Source organism: Salvelinus alpinus, chromosome 16, assembly GCF_045679555.1.
Source record: "Salvelinus alpinus chromosome 16, SLU_Salpinus.1, whole genome shotgun sequence".
Taxonomy (NCBI): domain Eukaryota; kingdom Metazoa; phylum Chordata; class Actinopteri; order Salmoniformes; family Salmonidae; genus Salvelinus; species Salvelinus alpinus.
In genome coordinates this window covers 10,391,294-10,412,354 of record NC_092101.1, presented here as the reverse complement: position 1 = coordinate 10,412,354, position 21,061 = coordinate 10,391,294, and the positions used below count along the sequence as shown (strand labels likewise).

Below are 21,061 nucleotides of genomic sequence, written 5' to 3'. Positions count from 1 at the left end.
TGATGGGGGTCGAATCATTTGGAGCTTATTCCTGGTGTTTTTACATTATTTTATGTCCAACAATGAAAATTCAACATATTTTTATTTTTCCTCAAACTTGGGGGGTGGGGGCAAATAAAACCACCGCCAGTGGAGAACCCTGCTCTAAACTACACAGCCATAACCATTGTCGGCAGTCATTCTGCAGAGGGAGGACAATTAGCATTAGTGTCGGTACCTCCTTATGTAAAGAAAAACTCCTGTGAATGGAATGGAGCAAATGTGTAGACCGGCACTCCTCTGTAGGAACAGACGCCTATCAGACCACAGAACGGAATTACAGGAAATAGCACGGTTTTGATTATATTAGCCTACATGACTCATCCATGAAATAGGCAGGCTACCAGTAAAAATATAGCTATACATTTATACTGGTCTGAGTTGCAGTAAATCACTTCACAATGTTGTTTATGTTGATTGTGCAAAGTACACAACCAGAAAATCATATCTGCATTGTCATAACCGTACAACATTTGCATGTTATGAATACCCCGCTTGAACAGTATGGTATTGTCAATACCTCTAATTGATTACAAGGTATAAAGAGCGCAACAGGTGAATAACATGTGACCACTAGTGATCGCTCAAGTAACAACTATGTAACCATGTAGTACCAGTATAATAAAAGAAAGGAGGCAAATTGTCTAACCATTTTTTTTTACTGTATTACACAGTTCATCCATGTGTCAACCACAAAGCTAGATAGGTATGTACACAACCTCATTGTACAGTCCCTTATGTTTTGAAAGCAAAATTCCTGCAGTTATTGTACACAAAAATAACATGCATATTTCGATGGGAAAACATAAAACACTGGGATAGCGTCCCAAATGGCACCCTAATCTGTTTTTTTAGTGCACTACCCTTGACCTGGGCTCATAAGGCTCTGGTTAAATTCAATGCACTCTTTAGGGAATAGGGGGCCTTTTGGGACGTAACCTAGGCCCTAAAAATGGAAGATGAGACTACTGTCAAGTGCAACTGTAAGATTGACAGAGACGAGGTGAGGAAGAACATTTAAGGCTTTGATAAGATTAAATAACACTGATTCATTACATCATCTATGCCCAGGAATTTAGCATACATTTTGACTGATGAATCTGCTCAACCTGGTCATAAGTCCCAAGCAACAGACTTCATCCATTATCCCCCGCAAACGCAAGAGGCTCCAAATGAATGACCACGTCCTCTGGCGATTCCAATCCTGTGGTGAATTGGAGCATCATTTTACAGTCTGACAACTCTTAGATCTAGTTTCCAGAGGTGAGTGCAGGATTGATGCCGCTCTGTTCCAACTCAGCGATCACTGCCATGTGTTTGAAGTCGGCTGGTTTGTGGTTAAAGGTCTCCACCAATCGGAAGGTCTCCTGCCGCTGGGTTCCGTAGAACAGCTGCACCTGATTGGCCAAGCACTGAGCCAGATGTACGGTCTGCAAAAGAGTGTTTCGTTAAAAGCTTTCCTCTACTTAGACCACAACAAGTATCATTTATTAATGTGCTGTTTGTATACACGTCTGATTAGACTGTATGGGTAACGGTTAAGTTGCACGTGGAGCATATGCATAATTGGATTCTTCTGCTGCTGATTTCAAACACTGACTTCAACATTTTTATGATCGAGCGGAACTGCATTGCACCATGTACAATGGCTTGTTAGAAACAACTTACCATAAACTTAGGATCCATCTCAGCAGTCATCAGCACTACACCCTTATCCTTCTGCAAGTCTGAGTAGTGGTAGAGGATCAACTGACTGGGGGCGTGCTCTCCCATGGTCTGTGGAGAGGGTCAGGAAAACATAATGTGTTATACAATATAGTAGTATATCATTTATACCAGGGGTCTCCAACCCTGTTCCTGGAGAGATACCATCCTGTAGCTTTTCACTCCAACCCCAGTTGTAACTAACCTAATTCAGCTTATCAACCAGCTAATTATTAGAATCAGGTGTGGTAGATTAGGGTTGGAATGAAAACCTACAGGACGGTAGCTCTCCAGGAACAGGGTTGAGAGTCCTGATCTATACTATCTATTTGAATATCATGTTTTTTTTACTTTCGGATATCCGGAGAGTTGAAATACATGTGTTTTAAAGAAGAAATGTGTTTGGGGAAACACCGCTTTGCTTGACTGACAATAACAACAAGTGTGAAACGCATGTAGGAAAACCGAGGTAAAGATGGTTTTATATTCACACATTCGGACATTCAACAGACATTCGCCAGAAGCCATTTAAAATGGTAAAAATCAATAACTAATGAATCGATTGTCACAGAAACATAAAAATAGAGATGTTTTTTTCTATAAATGTCTAGCATACTTTTACAACCTTTGTTTTGAATAAAAATTCCAGTTTAGATTTGATATAAATACAGAAAATCTATAAGATGCCATTTAAAGCGGTATAAGTCAATAACTAATTCACTGTCACAGAAACATCAAACTTCATATGATTTATTCTATAAAAGTCTAGCATACTTTTACAACTTTTGTTTTGAATGAAAATTCCAGGGGGGTTTCTAATGATCAATTAGCCTTTTAAAATGATAAACTTGGATTAGCTAACAACATGCCATTGGAACACAGGAGTGATGGTTGCTGATAACGGGTCTCTGTACGCCTATGTAGATATCCCATTAAAAATCAGCTGTTTCCAGCTACAATAGTCATTTACAACATTAATGTCTACACTGTATTTCTGATCAATTTGATGTTATTTTGATGGACAATTTTTTTTGCTTTTCTTTCAAAAACAAGGACATTTCGAAGTGACCCCAAACTTTTAAACGGTAGTGTACATATATACTGTGTGTATTGAAAGATACCAGAGGGTGGATAACAATAACACAAGAAGTGGACGACACATGTTTTGTATCTGGGCTAAATGTATACATTATGATTTGCCTCTGACCTGTATGTGAACCCCTCTGCAATCTACTGGCACTAACCATTAAAAATTAGGACTTCAACTAGGCTGTCCCTATGCTATTTGCTCTCTTTCTCTCTTAAACTGCTAGCACAAAGCCAATGTGAAAATTAGGTTTGTCACAAAAGATAATGAAAAACAAAAATCAACTGGCCCAAATCAGTTCTACATAAAACAGCAGGGAGGTGTGCAACTACCACACATTATACCCATTGTACCAGTGGAGAAACTACGTCGCCTACATATCCCTTTCAATTCACATTCCTTGCAGAAAGAACTATTGGCAAACCTTTTAAAATGTCCAGAAAGACAGTGGTCTTAGAAGCATATTTATACTTTAAAAGACATATTTTAAGTGAATGGATGTGGATGATAATTATGCCAGTGTTTTAATGTCCTAGTTTCATGTTTTTTTTGTCAGAATAATAGTAGAGAGTCAGAAGTTGACATACACTCAATTGGTATTTGGTAGCATTGCCTTTAAATTGTTTAACTTGGGTCAAAAGTTTTGGGTAGCCTTCCACAAGCTTCCCACAATAAGTTGGGTGAATTTTGGCCCATTCCTCCTGACAGAGCTGGTGTAACTGAGTCAGGTTTGTAGGCCTTGCTCGCACACGCTTTCAGTTCTGCCAACACATTTTCTATGGGATTGAGGTCAGGGCCTTGTGATGGCCACTCCAATACCTTGACTTTGTTGTCCTTAAGCCATTTACCACAACTTTGGAAGTATGCTTGGGGTCATTGTACATTTGGAAGACCCATTTGCGACCAAGCTTTGTTTCATCAGACCAGAGGACATTTCTCCAAAAAGTACGATCTTTGTCCCCATGTGCAGTTGCAAACCGTAGTCTGGCTTTTTTTAATGGTGGTTTTGGAGCAGTGGCTGCTTCCTTGCTGAGCGGCCTTTCGGGTTATGTCGATATAGGACTCGTTTTACTGTGGATATAGATACTTTTGTACCCGTTTCTTCCAGTATCTTCACAAGGTTGATTTGCACTTTTCGCACCAAAGTACATTCATCTCTAGGAGACAGAACGCGTCTCCTTCCTGAGCGGTATGACGGCTGCGTGGTCCCATGGTGTTTATACTTGCGTACTATTGTTTGTACAGATGAAGGCGGTACCTTCAGGCATTTGGAAATTGCTCCCAATGATGAACCAGACTTGAGGTCTACAATGTTTTTCTGAGGTCTTGGCTGATTTCTTTTGATTTTCCCATGACGTCAAGCGAAGAGGCACTGAGTTTGAAGGTAGGCCTTGAAATAGATCCACAAGCACACCCCCAATTGACTCAAGTTATGTCAATTAGCCTATCAGAAGCTTCTAAAGCCATGACATCACTTTCAGGAATTTTCCAAGCTGTTTAAAGGCACAGTCAACTTAGTGTATGTAAACTTCTGACCCACTGGAAATGTGATACAGTGAATTATAAGTGAAATAATCTGTCTGTAAACAATTGTTGGAAAAATTACTTGTGTCCTAACCGACTTGCCAAAACTATAGTTTGTTAACAAGAAATTTGTCTCCCGGGTGGCGCAGTGGTCTAGGGCACTGCATCGCAGTGCTATCTGCGCCACCAGAGTCTCTGGGTTCGCGCCCAGGCTCTGTCGCAGCCGGCCGCAACCGGGAGGTCCGTGGGGCGACGCACAATTGGCCTAGCGTCGTCTGGGTTAGGGAGGGTTTGGCCGGTAGGGATATCCTTGTCTCATCGCACTCCAGCGACTCCTGTGGCGGGCCGGGCGCAGTGCGCGCTAACCAAGGGGGCCAGGTGCACGGTGTTTCCTCCGACACATTGGTGCGGCTGGCTTCCGGGTTGGAGGCGCGCTGTGTTAAGAAGCAGTGCGGCTTGGTTGGGTTGTGCTTCGGAGGACGCGTGGCTTTTGACCTTCGTCTCTCCCGAGCCCATACGGGAGTTGTAGCGATGAGACAAGATAGTAATTACTAGCGATTGGATACCACGAAAAGGGGATAAAATGTATAGAATAAATACTATCTAGTTTGATGATTCTGTGACAAACAGTGAATTAGTTATTGAATTTTACATTTGTAAATGGCTTTTAGCGAACGTCTGTTGAATGTCTTGAATGTAAAACCAACTTTACCTCGGTTGTAGGATACTAGTGCGTCTTTTGTATGGGGCGCTCATAAAAACAATCATAAAACTGTTTTATAAACATATTCATGTAATGGTTTATCCTCGTAGGCTATGTAGCAAAGTCAGACAAATACTTTTATTTCATTTTAGACAAAGCATTTCACCCCTACAAAAAATACACACATTTATTTCTCAGAAAGTAATTGAATATTAACATTCTTTGGGATATTTGAATAATACCTGGACATTGATGAGGGAGGTGAAATGGAGCTCGTGGTCCGACCACTGGCCCAGGAAGAACTCATAGCCCTCCTTCTGGGGTAACGCATACAGGAACTGGAGATAGGGGAGTCACAGATTGTTAATCATCATCACTGCTGTCTATTTTCAACTGTTTCTTTACTAAACTATCTGACATTAAATTACTATCATTCTGCTTTGCGACCATCAACCAACAAGAGTTCCAATTGTGAACTCGAGAGTATAACATCTCAAAATAATAAAATGCATTCTTTATTGGAGCAATACTGCCACCAAGTGGTCTTTATTGCATGTTACAATCACATCTGCTCTGACTTTAGTCATTACGCCAGACAAATTGGCAAAGAATTTGTAATTTGCCAATTTGTATGCAATGTCATTGCAAACACACGTTATTATCATCAAATATTTTGACATATTACAGCACAGTTCTAATAGACACTGAGCAGTGGGATTCTTACCGCGGGGTTCGACTTAGCTCGGTTGAAAATTACTTCAAAAATGTGAGCCTAAAATGGAGGAATAATTATGCAATTACAAGAAAACATTTGTTAAGGTCAATAAATAGTTATGCAAAGCAAGTCAAATTACTGGCAAAAGTGTTTTCTGACAAAATAGCAAACTTACTGGTATGACAGCACTGATGGTGTCTTTTGTGGCATAATACTGCCCCCACAGCTGAAAACAGAGAATGAAAGTTAAACATATGTTTCATTCCTCTTATGAGAACATGAAAAATAACATGGTTCTTTACCTAGATATGACATTTAATCTCCAAATATGTAAATACCCATACCTCTGCAATTTCTTCTCCTGAATTATCCCGGATCAAGTCCAAGTTGAGGATAGATCCTAGGGTCTTTGCAAAAACAAAAAAAGATGTTAATGGGATCACCCAGGTGTACGGGGTGAGTTACCCTCATACATGGGTGACAAGTAATGGGCTCATAAACCTTGTGAAAAGCTGTATACAAATGCAATCCAATAATGTCAATAGTATCAATCAATGCTGTTCCACATTCTCTTCAGTAATTTACAATGCTATCGAGGACAGCATTTGTTAATTTTCACCTTGTCTTTAGTGAATCTGCCTGAACCATCAGCCTGCTTGTCACGCTTCTCCAACTGCAAATAAGGTAAGATTTGTTTCATATCAAATTGGAGTCAATCAAACAGTGTTTCCCTACATTGGTGTAGACCATATTGGTACGAAGGCTGTCAAAGATACATCTATGGGCTCGCAGTCTTTCAGCGTAAAGACTTCTACAACAGGGAAGAGGATGCACGCACCCCAAAGCAACGGTAGGTAGCCTAACAGACAATGTTTAAGCATTATGATTACACCCAACAAAATATGTTCTGTATTAACTTACCTCCTGCTCCATGACTTTGACAAACTCTGCTTGTTTAGAGTGTCCAAGAGGCTCCCTCTTGATTTCAATTCGCTTCTCGAACCGAGCATTGAACTCCTGAGGTTTGGCACTAAAAAAAAATGAAATAACTTCTGGTTAGGAAATGTGTAAATTCAAAACTAAGGTACAGGTCAGCGTAGCCCGTGATCATGACGCAGATCCATGACACATAAGAGTCATTGGACGAAGGATTCTTCTGTACCGGGGTGTTTTGTTAAGAGCCCAGACGCTCAATCTGAACATTGACACGCATGATTGCGGTACGGTTTTGGAAGCAAAAGTACCTTATCTTTCATGTCAGTTGGGAATACATTTTCAAAAAACAAAAAGGTTAAATTGATACACACGTTGAAAGGGTAAGGGTTAGAGTTCCCACACGCTTATATCTATCTTCATGTAACAGCGCTTGTTTACATAAGAACAGATGCGACCACCTGTGCTCAATCACTATCTATCATGCTCCGAAAGCCTGTGTAAAAGCCTAACTCAGGAAGTGTAGTTTAAGTATGCTCTCTCTAATTCTCTCTTTCTCTCTTTCTCTCTCTCGGAGGACCTGAGCCCTAGGACCATGCCTCCGGACTACCTGGCATGATGACTCCTTGCTGTCCCCAGTCCACCTGGCCATGCTGCTGCTCCAGTTTCAACTGTTCTGCCTGCGGCTATGGAACCCTGACCTCTTCTCCGGACGTGCTACCTGTCCCAGACCTGCTGTTTTCAACTCTCTAGAGACAGCAGGAGCAGTAGAGATACTCTTAATGATCGGCTATGAAAAGCCAACTGACATTTACTCCTGAGGTGCTGACTTGCTGCACCCTCGACAACTACTGTGATTATTATTATTTGACCATGCTGGTCATTTATGAACATTTGAACATCTTGGCCATGTTCTGTTATAATCTCCACCCGGCACAGCCAGAAGAGGACTGGCCACCCCTCATAGCCTGGTTCCTCTCTAGGTTTCTTCCTAGGTTTTGGCCTTTCTAGGGAGTTTTTCCTAGCCACCGTGCTTCTACACCTGCATTGCTTGCTGTTTGGGGTTTTAGGCTGGGTTTCTGTACAGCACTTTGAGATATCAGCTGATGTAAGAAGGGCTATATAAATAAACTTGCTTTGAGGTAGTCGTGGGCGAAGCTAATGGTTGAAAAATGCCACCTAGAGTTTGAGAGCTTATGGTCAGCCTAGAGCAGTGGTCACCAACCTTTTCTGAGTCAAGATCACTTTCTGAGTCAAAATGCATGCCGAGGTCTACAGCACTGATTTTTTAGTAACATGACTTAAAAAATGTAAGCCTATGCAACAATAACCAATTAAAAACAGTACTGTAGCAATGAGGTTTGTGCAGTAACCTATGGGCCCAACACATTATCACCGCATACTGGCTTTGCTTGAATTTACCTGCCAATGCATTGTTGTTCGGGACATTTAAAAAATATATATATTTCAAAATTTGAGGTAGGCTATATGATCCCACCAGTAATAGATCCATTGTTGTATTACTTGTGAGACACAGCTGAGTGAGCATACGTTTAAATAATTTGCTTTTTTATTTTACTGGGCTGATGGTGCCTGCATCAGATGGTCAGTCTCAGCGGAGGGAGAGCAGCAGACTGAGGGTCCATCTCTCAACATCCCCCGCTCTCCCTTTCCTCCACTGACACTGACCAAAAAGGGGCACCGTCTTCCAGCTGATGGTGAAACTCGAGTCGCACCGCATTATTTCTGCCTCAGGCACAAATTCATGAGGTCACTCCTATTAACCGAGAAAGTGAAATATTCCTTGATATCAAAAAAGACCCAAGCCGCTAATAATAACAACAACAACGCAAGCCTATAAATACACTTTCCTACTCATTCTTTACAGCTGCAGTGCTTGTTGTAGCGCTGAGTGTAAATAGGAAGAAAGCACATTTTATGGCTTATAAAAGTGTTGAATACAAAGTGTTGACAGTGCCGAGTAAGAACTTAAACATGAACTCATTCATAAAAACAGCAGCTCGTTGCTGTATTCGTTGACAGTCTCTCTCTAGACATTGATTTAAAATCTCACAGTATACATTTTGCCGTAGCTTTCTTTTATGCCTCCTACGTTACTGCAGACTCTGTCATCTGAGCAATCTGATTGGCCAGCAATTATTTCACTTATAATTCACTGTATCACAATTCCAGTGGGTCAGAAGTTTACATACACTAAGTTGACTGTGCCTTTAAACATCTTGGAAAACTCCAGAAAATGATGTCATGGCTTTAGAAGCTTCTGATAGGTTAATTGACATCATTTGGTCAATTGAGGGTGTACTTGTGCATGTATTTCAAGGCCTACCTTCAAACTCAGTGCCTCTTTGCTTGACACCATGGGAAAATCAAAACCACAAGTCTGCTTCATCCTTGGGAGCAATTTCCAAACACCTGACGGTACCACGTTCATCTGTACAAACAATAGTACGCAAGTATAAACACCACGGGATCACGCAGCCGTCATACCGCTCAGGAAGGAGACGTGTTCTGTCTCCTAGAGATGAACGTACTTTGGTGCGAAAAGTGCAAATCAATCCCAGAACAACAGCAAAGGACTGTGTAAAGATGCTGGAGGAAACAGGTACAAAAATATCTATATCCACAGTAAAACGAGTCCTATATCGACATAACCCGAAAGGCCGCTCAGCAAGGAAGAAGCCACTGCTCCAAACCCGCCATAAAAAAGCCAGACTGCGGTTTGCAATTGCACATGGGGACAAAGATTGTACTTTCTGGATAAATGTCCTCTGCTCTGATGAAACAAAAACTGTTTGGCCATAATGACCATTATGTTGGGAGGAAAAAGGGGGAGGCTTGCAAGCCGAAGAACACCATCCCAACCGTGAAGCACGGGGTGGCAGCATCATATTGTGGGGGTGCTTTAATGCAGGAGGGACTGGTGCATTTCACAAAATAGATGGCATCATGAGGCAGGACAATTATGTGGATATATTGAAGCAACATCTCAAGACATCAGTCAGGAAGTTAAAGCTTGGTCGCAAATGGGTCTTCCAAATGGACAATGACCCCAAGCATACTTCCAAAGTTGTGGCAAAATGGCTTAAGAGCAACAAAGTTAAGATATTGGAGTGGCCATCACAAAGCCCTGACCTCAATCCCATAGAAATTTTGTGGGCAGAACTGAAAAAGTGTGTGTGAGCAAGGAGGCCTACAAACCTGACTCAGTTACACCAGCTCTGTCAGGAGGAATGGGCCTGAAACGTTTGACCCACGTTCAACAAGTTTAAAGGCAATGCTACCAAATACTAATTGAGTGTATGTAAACGTCTGACCCACTGGGAATGTAACGAAATAAAAGTTGAAATAAATCATTCTCTCTATTATTCTGACATTTCACATTCTTAAAATAAAGTGGTGATCCTAACTGACATAAGGCAGGGAATTCTTACTAGGATTAAATGTCAGGAATTGTGAAAAACTGAGTTTAGGTGTATGTAAGGTGTATGTAAACTTCTGACTTCAACTGTACATACATACCGTTACATAACATACACATATATAGCTAGATAACACAGTAGGGCAATACTTAACGGTCACCAGGTCTTACCCATGGTTATTACACCTGGGTATTTCATTGCCCTGTTCATTATCCAGTGACAAGCATATTAGCCTGGTGCTAACTAATCTTTGCTAGCGTTTGACTTTGCGCTTACTTTCGTAGTTTCTTTATCTTTTCCTGATATTTATTATAATATGGATTGTCTTCCAGTTCCGGCTCTTTCTCTTTCTTCACAGAAAATGCTCTAAAATGCGACGGCACCAGACCTGGGATGAGCGGTCGTATTCCAGTTGCCCTGACCGCTAGCATCCCACGGTACAAACAAGACATTTGCACCATGGCCGCCGCCATATTTCCTTCGTCGTTGTCGCACATAAATAAAGCGCCGTGAAGAAACACTGTCAACTTAAAAACCGTTCCGAGGACCTGTTCTGTGTGTGTCAAACACAGTAAATGAGAAAGGCCCATATAACTATATGGATATGCCTAAATGTTTGTCTTTTTTTGTTAATCAAGTGGTTTGAGCATTTTAATTCAATCCAAAAATGTCCCAAATCACAACACAACAGTCTTCTAAAACATTTGCATTCATTTCAAAATCAGTTTGGAATGCATCAAAACAAGCTTGGAATGCAGCAGTAATGCACATAAATGCACAGAGTATGTTAGAATAGTAGCAAGGGTGAAAACACATTTTAGAAGATTCAAGATTTTTATTATGAACAAATTTACAGAGCAGCTTCAAGGTAAACTGTAAATAATGTCAGAGACAATCTTTTTTTAAGGAAATTAAACCTTTCGGTGTTTGAACTGAAGTACAACGTAGTACAATGTAGTACTACAGTAATTTAGTTCCTAACCCCACCCACCCTCTAGAATAGCACCCACTTACAGTATATGGCTTATCTTTTATCTGAAGGGTAATGTAGTTACATTGACATTTTCCTCTATAAAATAACTAATGTATATTTGGGTCTCACTTTACTTGGATAGTCCTTTACATGTGATATTTTGATTCTCAGATGATGAATAAACTCTCTATCGACATGCAATAACTAGTAGGTTTGCCATGTATCCTTCAACCACCCTGGAAAACCAGCTGACACTATCAATGACTCAGCTTGTGCTTAGTTACTGTAGTTAAACATCTATAGCACACTACCCCAAATAAAATATTGCCAATATTTGTGTTGGTATTGCCCTTTAAGTGTGGTAATCCACATTCCTCTTCAGTGATTCTGTGCTGGTGAAGAGCAAATGTATCTGCGTTCTGGTGCCGTGGTGCAGGTCATGGGTGTCCATGTTTTCTGGCTTTGGGCTAACACACATGTGGATCTAGAGGCAGCACTCTCGGGCCGCTGCTCTTGGGCTCGGTCCCTCTTGAGTCTGGAGAATGACATGGATCTGCCGTCCATCCAGGTCCAATGTCCCGGGCTGCCTGACAGGCCTGTAAACATATGAAACAAGTATTCAGGAAAAATAAAACTCTGTGTTCTGCTGTCAGATAATTTGCGAACAGAGAATATAGCAATGTTCCCCTTACCGATCCAAAAGGCCTGTTTCCCAGCAAATTTCCATAACCAAGCCATGTCTTTTTTCGACTGGACACTTGTTAGATTGCTGTCAAACCTTAGAAAGAGCATTAAAAACAGAACATTAGTAGTTAATGCATAGGCGGATCACCTATCCTCCAGAACCAACAGAATGGCTAGAGGCTACTAAAGACATTCCTTATATAGCAGTAGATTACTACTTTTAACCTGGGCCTATGAGTAGTACATGTAATGCAGCTCTCCTTACAGTAAGGTGCAGGCCCGCTGAGCACTGCTCCAGCTGGCCACGCCAGGGCTCAGGATGTAGCAGTGCCTCCTGTAGTGGCTCCAACCCGTGGGGCAGGAAGTGCTCACTGACCTCCCAGCCTGGGCCATACAGGGAAGGAAAGAGAGAATGAATGAATGGGTGGATGTTCTAAATAGTGCTGTGTTCGAGACCGATTCAAGACCAGAGCAAATCAAGTCTGAGTCAAGACCGGAGGCGGGGGAGAGATCGAGTCAAGACAGAGCCCGGGAGGGTGACAAGGGGTCCGAGACCGAGTCAAGAAAAATGTGTTCAATTCAAGACCATGATTGCAATTTTGCCAAATCACCACCGTAATAAGAGTTCAAAATGTCCAGTATTTCTGTGTTCATATTTCAGAACAACATATGGATTCTCTAGACATTCAAAATAGTTAAAAATGCATACTGAGGGTAAATAGAGCCACACTACAAATTATTACTAACCCAAACACAGTGGGGAACAATAGGCTTTCTACGCCTTCAGAGAAGGGCTAAGGATTTATACAATAATTCTTATAATAATATACAAATTATGATAACTATATTGTTATTTTGAATGATGTTTTGATTTAATCTCTTCAGTTTTTGTTGGCTTAGGGTTAACATTCTCTATTGTACTACACAATTGATCAATTGTAATACAGCCACTGCATTACTTTGATACGCATCAGTAGGGATTAAGAATTGAGTATATGCAATGCCCACTGAAAAAAAGTGGGTATACGATTTATACCTGCGTATACCCTCCACTACAGCGGTATAGTGGAGGGTATACGCAGGTATAAATCGTATACCCAGTTTTATTTTCAGTGGGCATTGCATATACTGATGCGTATCAAAGTAGTGTAGTGGATGTATTATGATTTATCAATTATGTAGTACAATAGAGAAATCATGTACAAAGTAGCCTACACAATCGCCATTTGTGTTTTAGAAAGTTCACTGGTACATGAGTGCGCTGGTATTACGGTTGCTGTCCTTTCATAAACACAATCCTGTCACACACTGAAGGCCTATAGGTTCGCCACTGAGTAAACATGTCTATAATAGATATGAAGGCTATTAAAATATTCATGTTTCAAGAAAGAAGTGTACATATTTGGCCTGGCAAAGCGGTTTTATGCGCTGACTGAATGGAAGCTGATAATTATACGTTTTTTACTCCGCTGGTCTCGGCAAGAAATGATGAATCCTCGCTGTCTGAGACCAAGTACACCGAGACAAGACCGAGACACTCAATATGTGGTCTCAAGACTGACCTACATAGAAATAGTTTATTTGATTATAACTAGACTAAGACTCTTCTGGGCTTTGAGATTGCCAGTCAGTTCGTGTGTCTCCATCCAAAACATCCAACCAATGTTCCCTAAACTTTTCGGCACTGAGCAAATTTCAGGTCTACTGAGTGCAAACTTGACACTTGTGAAAATTCTGTGCAAGTTCCAGCGCACGTTTACTGTGAACACTGAGTCTGTACCTGCTTTAAGTTACAGTTTTAACAGTGGCCAAGAAGGCAACTGTGGCTATTTGATCATAATGTAGGCCTATCAGAGTGGCCTACCATGGAGGAAATGCATCCCATAACATTTTAACATGGAAATAGCTGTTCTATCATTCAGCCTACAGTAGCAGCCAATATGTGGTGTTCAACGTAGGCTTGATATTACCCTGTTTATCCACTTGTCCTTCAGACAAGGTCACTGAAAATGTTGTTGTGTTGTTTGATGCAAGAAACCACTTTACAAAATAAAATGCATTATTATTCCCGTAACATTATTACAGCGAATCAGACAAAGTATGCTACCCTTTGCCTATTGGCTACTTAGCTTTTTCAAGCCTGTCTCAAAATTCTACACTGCCCCTTTAAGACAAAAAAAAGCTCTTTACCTGACTAACTTTTCAAAAGGTGTCTAGAAATGTACACGGTTTGTGCTCTTGTAGGAAGCAATCACTCCCCTATTACTGACGACAAAATATCTATAACTGGGATAATAACTCACTAAATAGCAAAGGATATGATTTCTTTGCATACGTGGCTACATGCAGCTCTTGCTATGATCTCAACACAAATCAAATCAAATATTATTTGTCAGATGCACCAAATACAACAGGTGTAGGTAGACCTTACAGTGAGATGCTAACTTACAAGCCCTTAACCAACAATGCAGTTTTACGAAAATACAAAAAAAAAGAAAGAGATAAGAATAACAAATAATTAAAGAGCAACAGTAAATAACAATAGCGGGGCTATATACAGGGGGTACCGGTACAGAGTCAATGTCAATGTGCGGGGGCACCGGTGTCGAGGTAACATGTACATGTAGGTAGAGTTATTAAAGTGACTATGCATAGATAATAACAGAGAGTAGCAGCAGTGTTCCAGAGAGAGGGGGGGGGGGGGGGGGGCAATGCAAATAGTTTGGGTAGCCATTTGATTAGCTGTTCAGGAGCCTTATGGCTTGGGGGTAGAAGCTATTTAGGAGCCTCTTGGACCTAGACTTGGCGCTCCGGTACCGCTTGCAGTGCGGTAGCAGAGAAAGCTATCTATGACTAGGGTGGCTGGAGTCTTTGACAATTTTTAGGACCTTCCTCTGACACGGCCTGGTATAGAGGTCCTGGATGGCAGACAGCTTAGCCCCGGTGATGTACTGGGACGTACGCATTACCCTCTGCAGTGCCTTGTGGTCGGAGGCCGAGCAGTTGCCATACCAGGTAGTGATGCAACCTGTCAGGATGCTTTCGATGATGCAGCTGTAGAACCCTTTGAGGATCTGAGGACCCATGCCAAATGTCTCCTGAGGGGGAATAGGTTTTGTTGTGCCCTCTTCACAACTGTCTTGGTGTGCTTGGACCATGTTAGTTTGTTAGTGATGTGGACGCCAAGGAACTTGAAGCTCTCAACCTGCTACACTACAGCCCATCGATGAGAATGGGGGCGTTCTCTGTCCTCTTTTCCTGTAGTCCACAATCCTCTTCTTTGTCTTGATCACGTTGATCACGCTCCTGGTGACGCTCCCGACCACCAGGAGTGCCGCCTCTGGGTGATATATTTATTGTTTACGTATGGCCTTATATAGCTTGTTGAGTGCCGCTTTAGTGCCAGCATCGGTTTGTGGTGGTAAATAAAAATCAAATCAAATCTTATTTGTCACATACACATGGTTAGCAGATGTTAATGCGAGTGTAGCGAAATGCTTGTGCTTCTAGTTCCGACAATGCAGTAATAACCAACAAGTAATCTAACCTAACAATTCCACAACTACTACCTTATACACACAAGTGTAAAGGGATAAAGAATATGTACATAAAGATATATGAATGAGTGATGGTACAGAACGGCATAGGCAAGATGCAGTAGATGGTATAGAGTACAGTATATACATATGAGATGAGTAATGTAGGGTATGTAAACATAAAGTGGCATAGTTTAAAGTGGCTAGTGATACATGTATTACATAAAGATGGCAAGATGCAGTAGATGATATAGAGTACAGTATATACATATGAGATGAGTAATGTAGGGTATGTAAACATTATATTAAGTGGCATTGTTTAAAGTGGCTAGTGGTACATTTTTACATAATTTCCATCAATTCCCATTATTAAAGTGTCTGGAGTTGAGTCAGTATGTTGGCAGCGGCCACTAAATGTTAGTGGTGGCTGTTTAACAGTCTGATGGCCTTGAGATAGAAGCTGTTTTTCAGTCTCTCGGTCCCTGCTTTGATGCACCTGTACTGACCTCGCCTTCTGGATGATAGCGGGGTGAACAGGCAGTGGCTTGGGTGGTTGTTGTCCTTGATGATCTTTATGGCCTTCCTGTGACATCGGGTGGTGTAGGTGTCCTGGAGGGCGGGTAGTTTTCCCCCGGTGATGCGTTGTGCAGACCTCACTACCCTCTGGAGAGCCTTACGGTTGTGGGCGGAGCAGTTGCCGTACCAGGCGGTGATACAGCCCGACAGGATGCTCTCGATTGTGCATCTGTAGAAGTTTGTGAGTGCTTTTGGTGACAAGCCGAATTTCTTCAGCCTCCTGAGGTTGAAGAGGCGCTGCTGCGCCTTCTTCACAACGCTGTCTGTGTGGGTGGACCAATTCAGTTTGTCCGTGATGTGTACACCGAGGAACTTAAAACTTTCCACCTTCTCCACTACTGTCCCGTCGATGTGGATAGGGGGGTGCTCCCTCTGCTGTTTCCTGAAGTCCACAATCATCTCCTTTGTTTTGTTGACGTTGAGTGTGAGGTTATTTTCCTGACACCACACTCCGAGGGCCCTCACCTCCTCCCTGTAGGCCGTCTCGTCGTTGTTGGTAATCAAGCCTACCACTGTAGTGTCGTCCGCAAACTTGATGATTGAGTTGGAGGCGTGCATGGCCACGCAGTCGTGGGTGAACAGGGAGTACAGGAGAGGGCTCAGAACGCACCCTTGTGGGGCCCCGGTGTTGAGGATCAGCGGGGTGGAGATGTTGTTACCTACCCTCACCACCTGGGGGCGGCCCGTCAGGAAGTCCAGGACCCAGCTGCACAGGGCGGGGTCGAGACCCAGGGTCTCGAGCTTGATGACGAGTTTGGAGGGTACTATGGTGTTAAATGCTGAGCTGTAGTCGATGAACAGCATTCTCACATAGGTATTCCTCTTGTCCAGATGGGTTAGGGCAGTGTGCAGTGGTTGCGATTGCGTCGTCTGTGGACATATTGGGTCGGTAAGCAAATTGGAGTGGGTCTAGGGTGTCAGGTAGGGTGGAGGTGATATGATCCTTGACTAGTCTCTCAAAGCACTTCATGATGACGGAAGTGAGTGCTACGGGGCGGTAGTCGTTTAGCTCAGTTACCTTAGCTTTCTTGGGAACAGGAACAATGGTGGCCCTCTTGAAGCATGTGGGAACAGCAGACTGGGATAAGGATTGATTGAATATGTCCTTAAACACACCAGCCAGCTGGTCTGCGCATGCTCTGAGGACACGGCTGGGAATACCGTCTGGGCCTGCAGCCTTGCGAGGGTTAACACGTTTAAATGTTTTACTCACCTCGGCTGCAGTGAAGGAGAGCCCGCAGGTTTTGGTAGCGGGCCGTGTCAGTGGCACTGTATTGACCTCAAAGCGAGCAAAAAAGTTATTTAGCCTGTCTGGGAGTAAGACATCCTGGTCCGCAACGGGGCTGGTTTTCTTTTTGTAATCCGTGATTGACTGTAGACCCTGCCACATACCTCTTGTGTCTGAGCTGTTGAATTGCGACTCTACTTTGTCTCTATACTGGGACTTAGCTTGTTTGATTGCCTTGCGGAGAGAATAGCTACACTGTTTGTATTCGGTGATGTTTCCGGTCACCTTGCCCTGGTTAAAAGCAGTGGTTCGTGCTTTCAGTTTCACGCGAATGCTGCCATCAATCCACGGTTTCTGGTTTGGGAATGTTTTAATCGTTGCTGTGGGTACGACATCGTCAATGCACTTTCTAATGAACTCCCTCACCGAATCAGCGTATTCGTCAATATTGTTGTTGGACGCAATGCGGAACATATCCCAATCCACGTGAGCGAAGCAGTCTTGAAGCGTGGAATCAGATTGGTCGGACCAGCGTTGAACAGACCTGAGTGAGGGAGCTTGTTGTTTTAGTTTCTGGAAGCAACAAAATGGAGTCGTGGTCAGCTTTTCCGAAAGGAGTGCGGGGGAGGGCCTTATATGCGTCGCGGAAGTTAGTATAACAATGATCCAAGGTTTTACCAGCCCTGGTAGCACAATCGATATGCTGATAGAATTTAGGGAGTTTTGTTTTCAGATTAGCCTTGTTAAAATCCCCAGCTACGATGAATGCAGCCTCAGGGTGTGTGGTTTCCAGTTTACAAAGAGTCAGATAAAGTTCGTTCAGGGCCATCGATGTGTCTGCTTGGGGGGGGGGGTATATACGGCTGTGATTATAATCGAAGAGAATTCCCTTGGTAGATAATGCGGTCGACATTTGATTGTGAGGAATTCTAGATCAGGTTAGATCAATGACTTGAGTTCCTGTAAGTTGTTATGATCACACCACGTCTCGTTAATCATAAGGCATACACCCCCGCCCCTCTTCTTACCAGAAAGATGTTTGTTTCTGTCGGCACGATGCGTGAAGAAACCAGCTGGCTGCACCGACTCCGTTAGCGTCTCTTGAGTGAGCCATGTTTCCGTGAAGCAGAGAACGTTACAATCCCTGATGTCTCTCTGGAATGTTACCCGTGCTCGGATTTCATCAACCTTATTGTCAAGAGACTGGACATTGGCGAGTAGTATGCTAGGGAGTGGAGCGCGATGTGCCCGTCTCCGAAGCCTGACCAGGAGACCGCTTCGTTTGCCCCTTTTTCGGCGTCGCTTAGGGTCGCTGGCTGGGATCAGATCCATTGTATTGGGTGGAAGGCAAAACACTGGATCCGCTTCGGGAAAGTCATATTCCTGGTTGTAACGATGGTGAGTTGACGTTGCTCTTATATTCAGTAGTTCCTCCCGACTGTATGTAATGAAACCTAAGATTACCTGGGGTACCAATGTAAGGAATAACACATAAAAAAACAAAATACTGCATGTTTTCCTAGGAACGCGAAGCGAGGCGGCCATCTCGGTCGGCGCCGGAAGTAATATAGCTACGAAAAATATAGATGAAAACTCTCTTGGTAAATAGTGTGGTCTACAGCTTATCATGACATACAGCTTACCTCGAGACTTCCTTAATATTCAATTTCGTGCACCAGCTGTTATTTACAAATAGACACAGATCGCCACCCCTTGTCTTACCGGAGGCAGCTGTTCTATCTTGCCGATGGACCGAAAACCCAGACAGCTGTATGCTATCCATGTCATCGTTCAACCACGACTCGGTGAAACATAAGATATTACTGTTAGCCAGCCTGCCAGCTTTGTGGAGTCTGCCACTAGCACAGTCAGTGTAGTCAGCTCAGCTATCCCCATTGAGACCGTGTCTGTGCCTCGACCTAGGTTGGGCAAAACTAAACATGGCGGTGTTCGCCTTAGCAATCTCACTAGAATAAAGACCTCCTCCATTCCTGCCATTATTGAAAGAGATCGTAATACCTCACATCTCAAAATAGGGCCACTTAATGTTAGATCCCTCACTTCCAAGGCAGTTATAGTCAATGAACTAATCACTGATCATAATCTTGATGTGATTGGCCTGACTGAAACATGGCTTAAGCCTGATGAATTTACTGTGTTAAATGAGGCCTCACCTCCTGGTTACACTAGTGACCATATCCCCCGCGCATCCCGCAAAGGTGGAGGTGTTGCTAAAATTTACGATAGCAAATTTCAATTTACAAAACAAAAACTATGTTTTCGTCTTTTGAGCTTCTAGTCATGAAATCTATGCAACCTACTGAATCACTTTTTATAGCTACTGTTTACAGGCCTCCTGGGCCATATACAGCGACCTTGTAGTCATAGCAGATAATATTCACATTTTTGGTGACTTTAATATTCACATGGAAAAGTCCACAGACCCACTCCAAAAGGCTTTCGGAGCCCTCATCAACTCAGTGGGTTTTGTCCAACATGTCTCCGGACCTACTCACTGCAACAGTCATACTCTGGACCTAATTTTGTCCCATGGAATAAATGTTGTGGATCTTAATGCTTTTCCTCATAATCCTGGACTATCGGACTACCATTTTCTTACGTTTGCAATCGCAACAAATAATCTGCTCAGACCCCAACCAAGGAGCATCAAAAGTCATGCTAGAAATTCTCAGACAACCGAAAGGTTCCTTGATGCCCTTCCAGATTCCCTCTGCCCACCCAAGGACATCAGAGAACAAAAATCAGTTAACCACCTAACTGAGGAACTCAATTTAACCTTGCGCAATACCCTAGATGCAGTTGCACCCCTAAAAAGTAAAAACATTTGTCATAAGAAACTAGCTCCCTGGTATACAGAAAATACCCGAGCTCTGAAGCAAGCTTCCAGAAAATTGGAACGGAAATGGCGCCACACCAAACTGGAAGTCTTCCGACTAGCTTGGAAAGACAGTACCGTGCAGTATCAAAGAGCCCTCACTGCTGCTCGATCATCCTATTTTTCCAACTTAATTGAGGAAAATAAGAACAATCCGAAATGTATTTTTGATACTGTCACAAAGCTAACTAAAAAGCAGCATTCCCCAAGAGAGGATGGCTTTCACTTCAGCAGTAATAAATTCATGAACTTCTTTGAGGAAAGATCATGATCATTAGAAAGCAAATTACGGACTCCTCTTTAAATCTACGTATTCCTCCAAAGCTTAGTTGTCCTGAGTCTGCACAACTCTTCCAGGACCTAGGATCAAGGGAGACACTCAAGTGTTTTAGTACTATATCTCTTGACACAATGATGAAAATAACCATGGCCTCTAAACCTTCAAGCTGCATACTGGACCCTATTCCAACTAAACTACTGAAAGAGCTGCTTCCTGTGCTTGGCCCTCTTATGTTGAATATAATAAATGGCTCTCTATCCACCGGATGTGTACCAAACTCACTAAAAGTGGCAGTAATAAAGCCTCTTGAAAAAGCCAAACCTTGAACCAGAAAATATAAAAAACTATCGGCCTATATCGAATCTCCCATTCCTATCAAAAAAAAATTAAAAAGCTGTTGCGCTGCAACACACTGCTTTCCTTGTCACGTTCCTGACCTATTTTCTGTTGTTTTGTATGTGTTAGTCGGTCAGGGCGTGAGTGTGGGTGGGCATTTCTATGTTTTGTGTTTCTATGTTTAGGTCTTGTAATCAGCCTTATATGGTTCTCAATCAGAGACAGGTGTTTGACGTTTTCCTCTGATTGAGAACCATATATAGGTTGGCTGTTCACACTGTTTGTTTGTGGGTGATTGTCTCCTGTGTCTTTCGTGTCTGTGTATGTGCACCACACGGGACTGTTTTGGCTGTTCGTTCGTTTGATGTAGTCTGTTCCTGTCCGTGAGTTCTGCGTGTAGTATGTAA

The 21,061-nt window shown here is 42.6% G+C and overlaps 2 protein-coding genes across 2 annotated transcripts in view; both read right to left on the bottom strand.

Moving 5' to 3' along the window:
* Positions 1-679: 679 nt before the first annotated feature.
* On the bottom strand, positions 680-10,703 carry LOC139540803 (ATP synthase mitochondrial F1 complex assembly factor 1-like). The gene is made up of 9 exons (XM_071344780.1): positions 10,422-10,703; positions 6,694-6,802; positions 6,392-6,445; positions 6,117-6,179; positions 5,948-5,998; positions 5,782-5,829; positions 5,300-5,395; positions 1,708-1,815; positions 680-1,469 (listed from the first exon to the last, which is right to left on the bottom strand). Exons 1-9 carry the CDS (start codon positions 10,640-10,642, stop codon positions 1,290-1,292), a joined length of 930 nt encoding a protein of 309 aa, XP_071200881.1. The 5' UTR covers positions 10,643-10,703; the 3' UTR covers positions 680-1,289.
* A 257-nt stretch (positions 10,704-10,960) lies between these two features.
* The window catches only part of frem1b (Fras1 related extracellular matrix 1b), a 66,499-nt gene continuing 56,398 nt past the window's right edge, over positions 10,961-21,061 (bottom strand). Inside the window, exons 34-36 of the mRNA XM_071344722.1 lie at positions 12,068-12,186; positions 11,811-11,896; positions 10,961-11,714 (exon numbers count right to left, since the gene is read on the bottom strand). Of these exons, the coding sequence (XP_071200823.1) occupies positions 11,497-11,714; positions 11,811-11,896; positions 12,068-12,186 (423 nt within the window). The 3' untranslated portion in view covers positions 10,961-11,496. The remainder of the gene's footprint in view (positions 11,715-11,810; positions 11,897-12,067; positions 12,187-21,061) is intronic.

What these genes read in the sequence shown, in the direction of transcription:
- LOC139540803 (XM_071344780.1), bottom strand. Translation starts at nt 10,642, where the DNA reads ATGTGCGACAACGACGAAGGAAATATGGCGGCGGCCATGGTGCAAATG. An exon ending in AAGATAAAGAAACTACGAAA is followed by an intron (nt 6,803 to 10,421) that starts GTAAGCGCAAAG and finishes ATTTTTTTTTAG; the next exon opens with TGCCAAACCTCAGGAGTTCA. An exon ending in GCAGATTCACTAAAGACAAG is followed by an intron (nt 6,180 to 6,391) that starts GTGAAAATTAAC and finishes GTTTTTGCAAAG; the next exon opens with ACCCTAGGATCTATCCTCAA.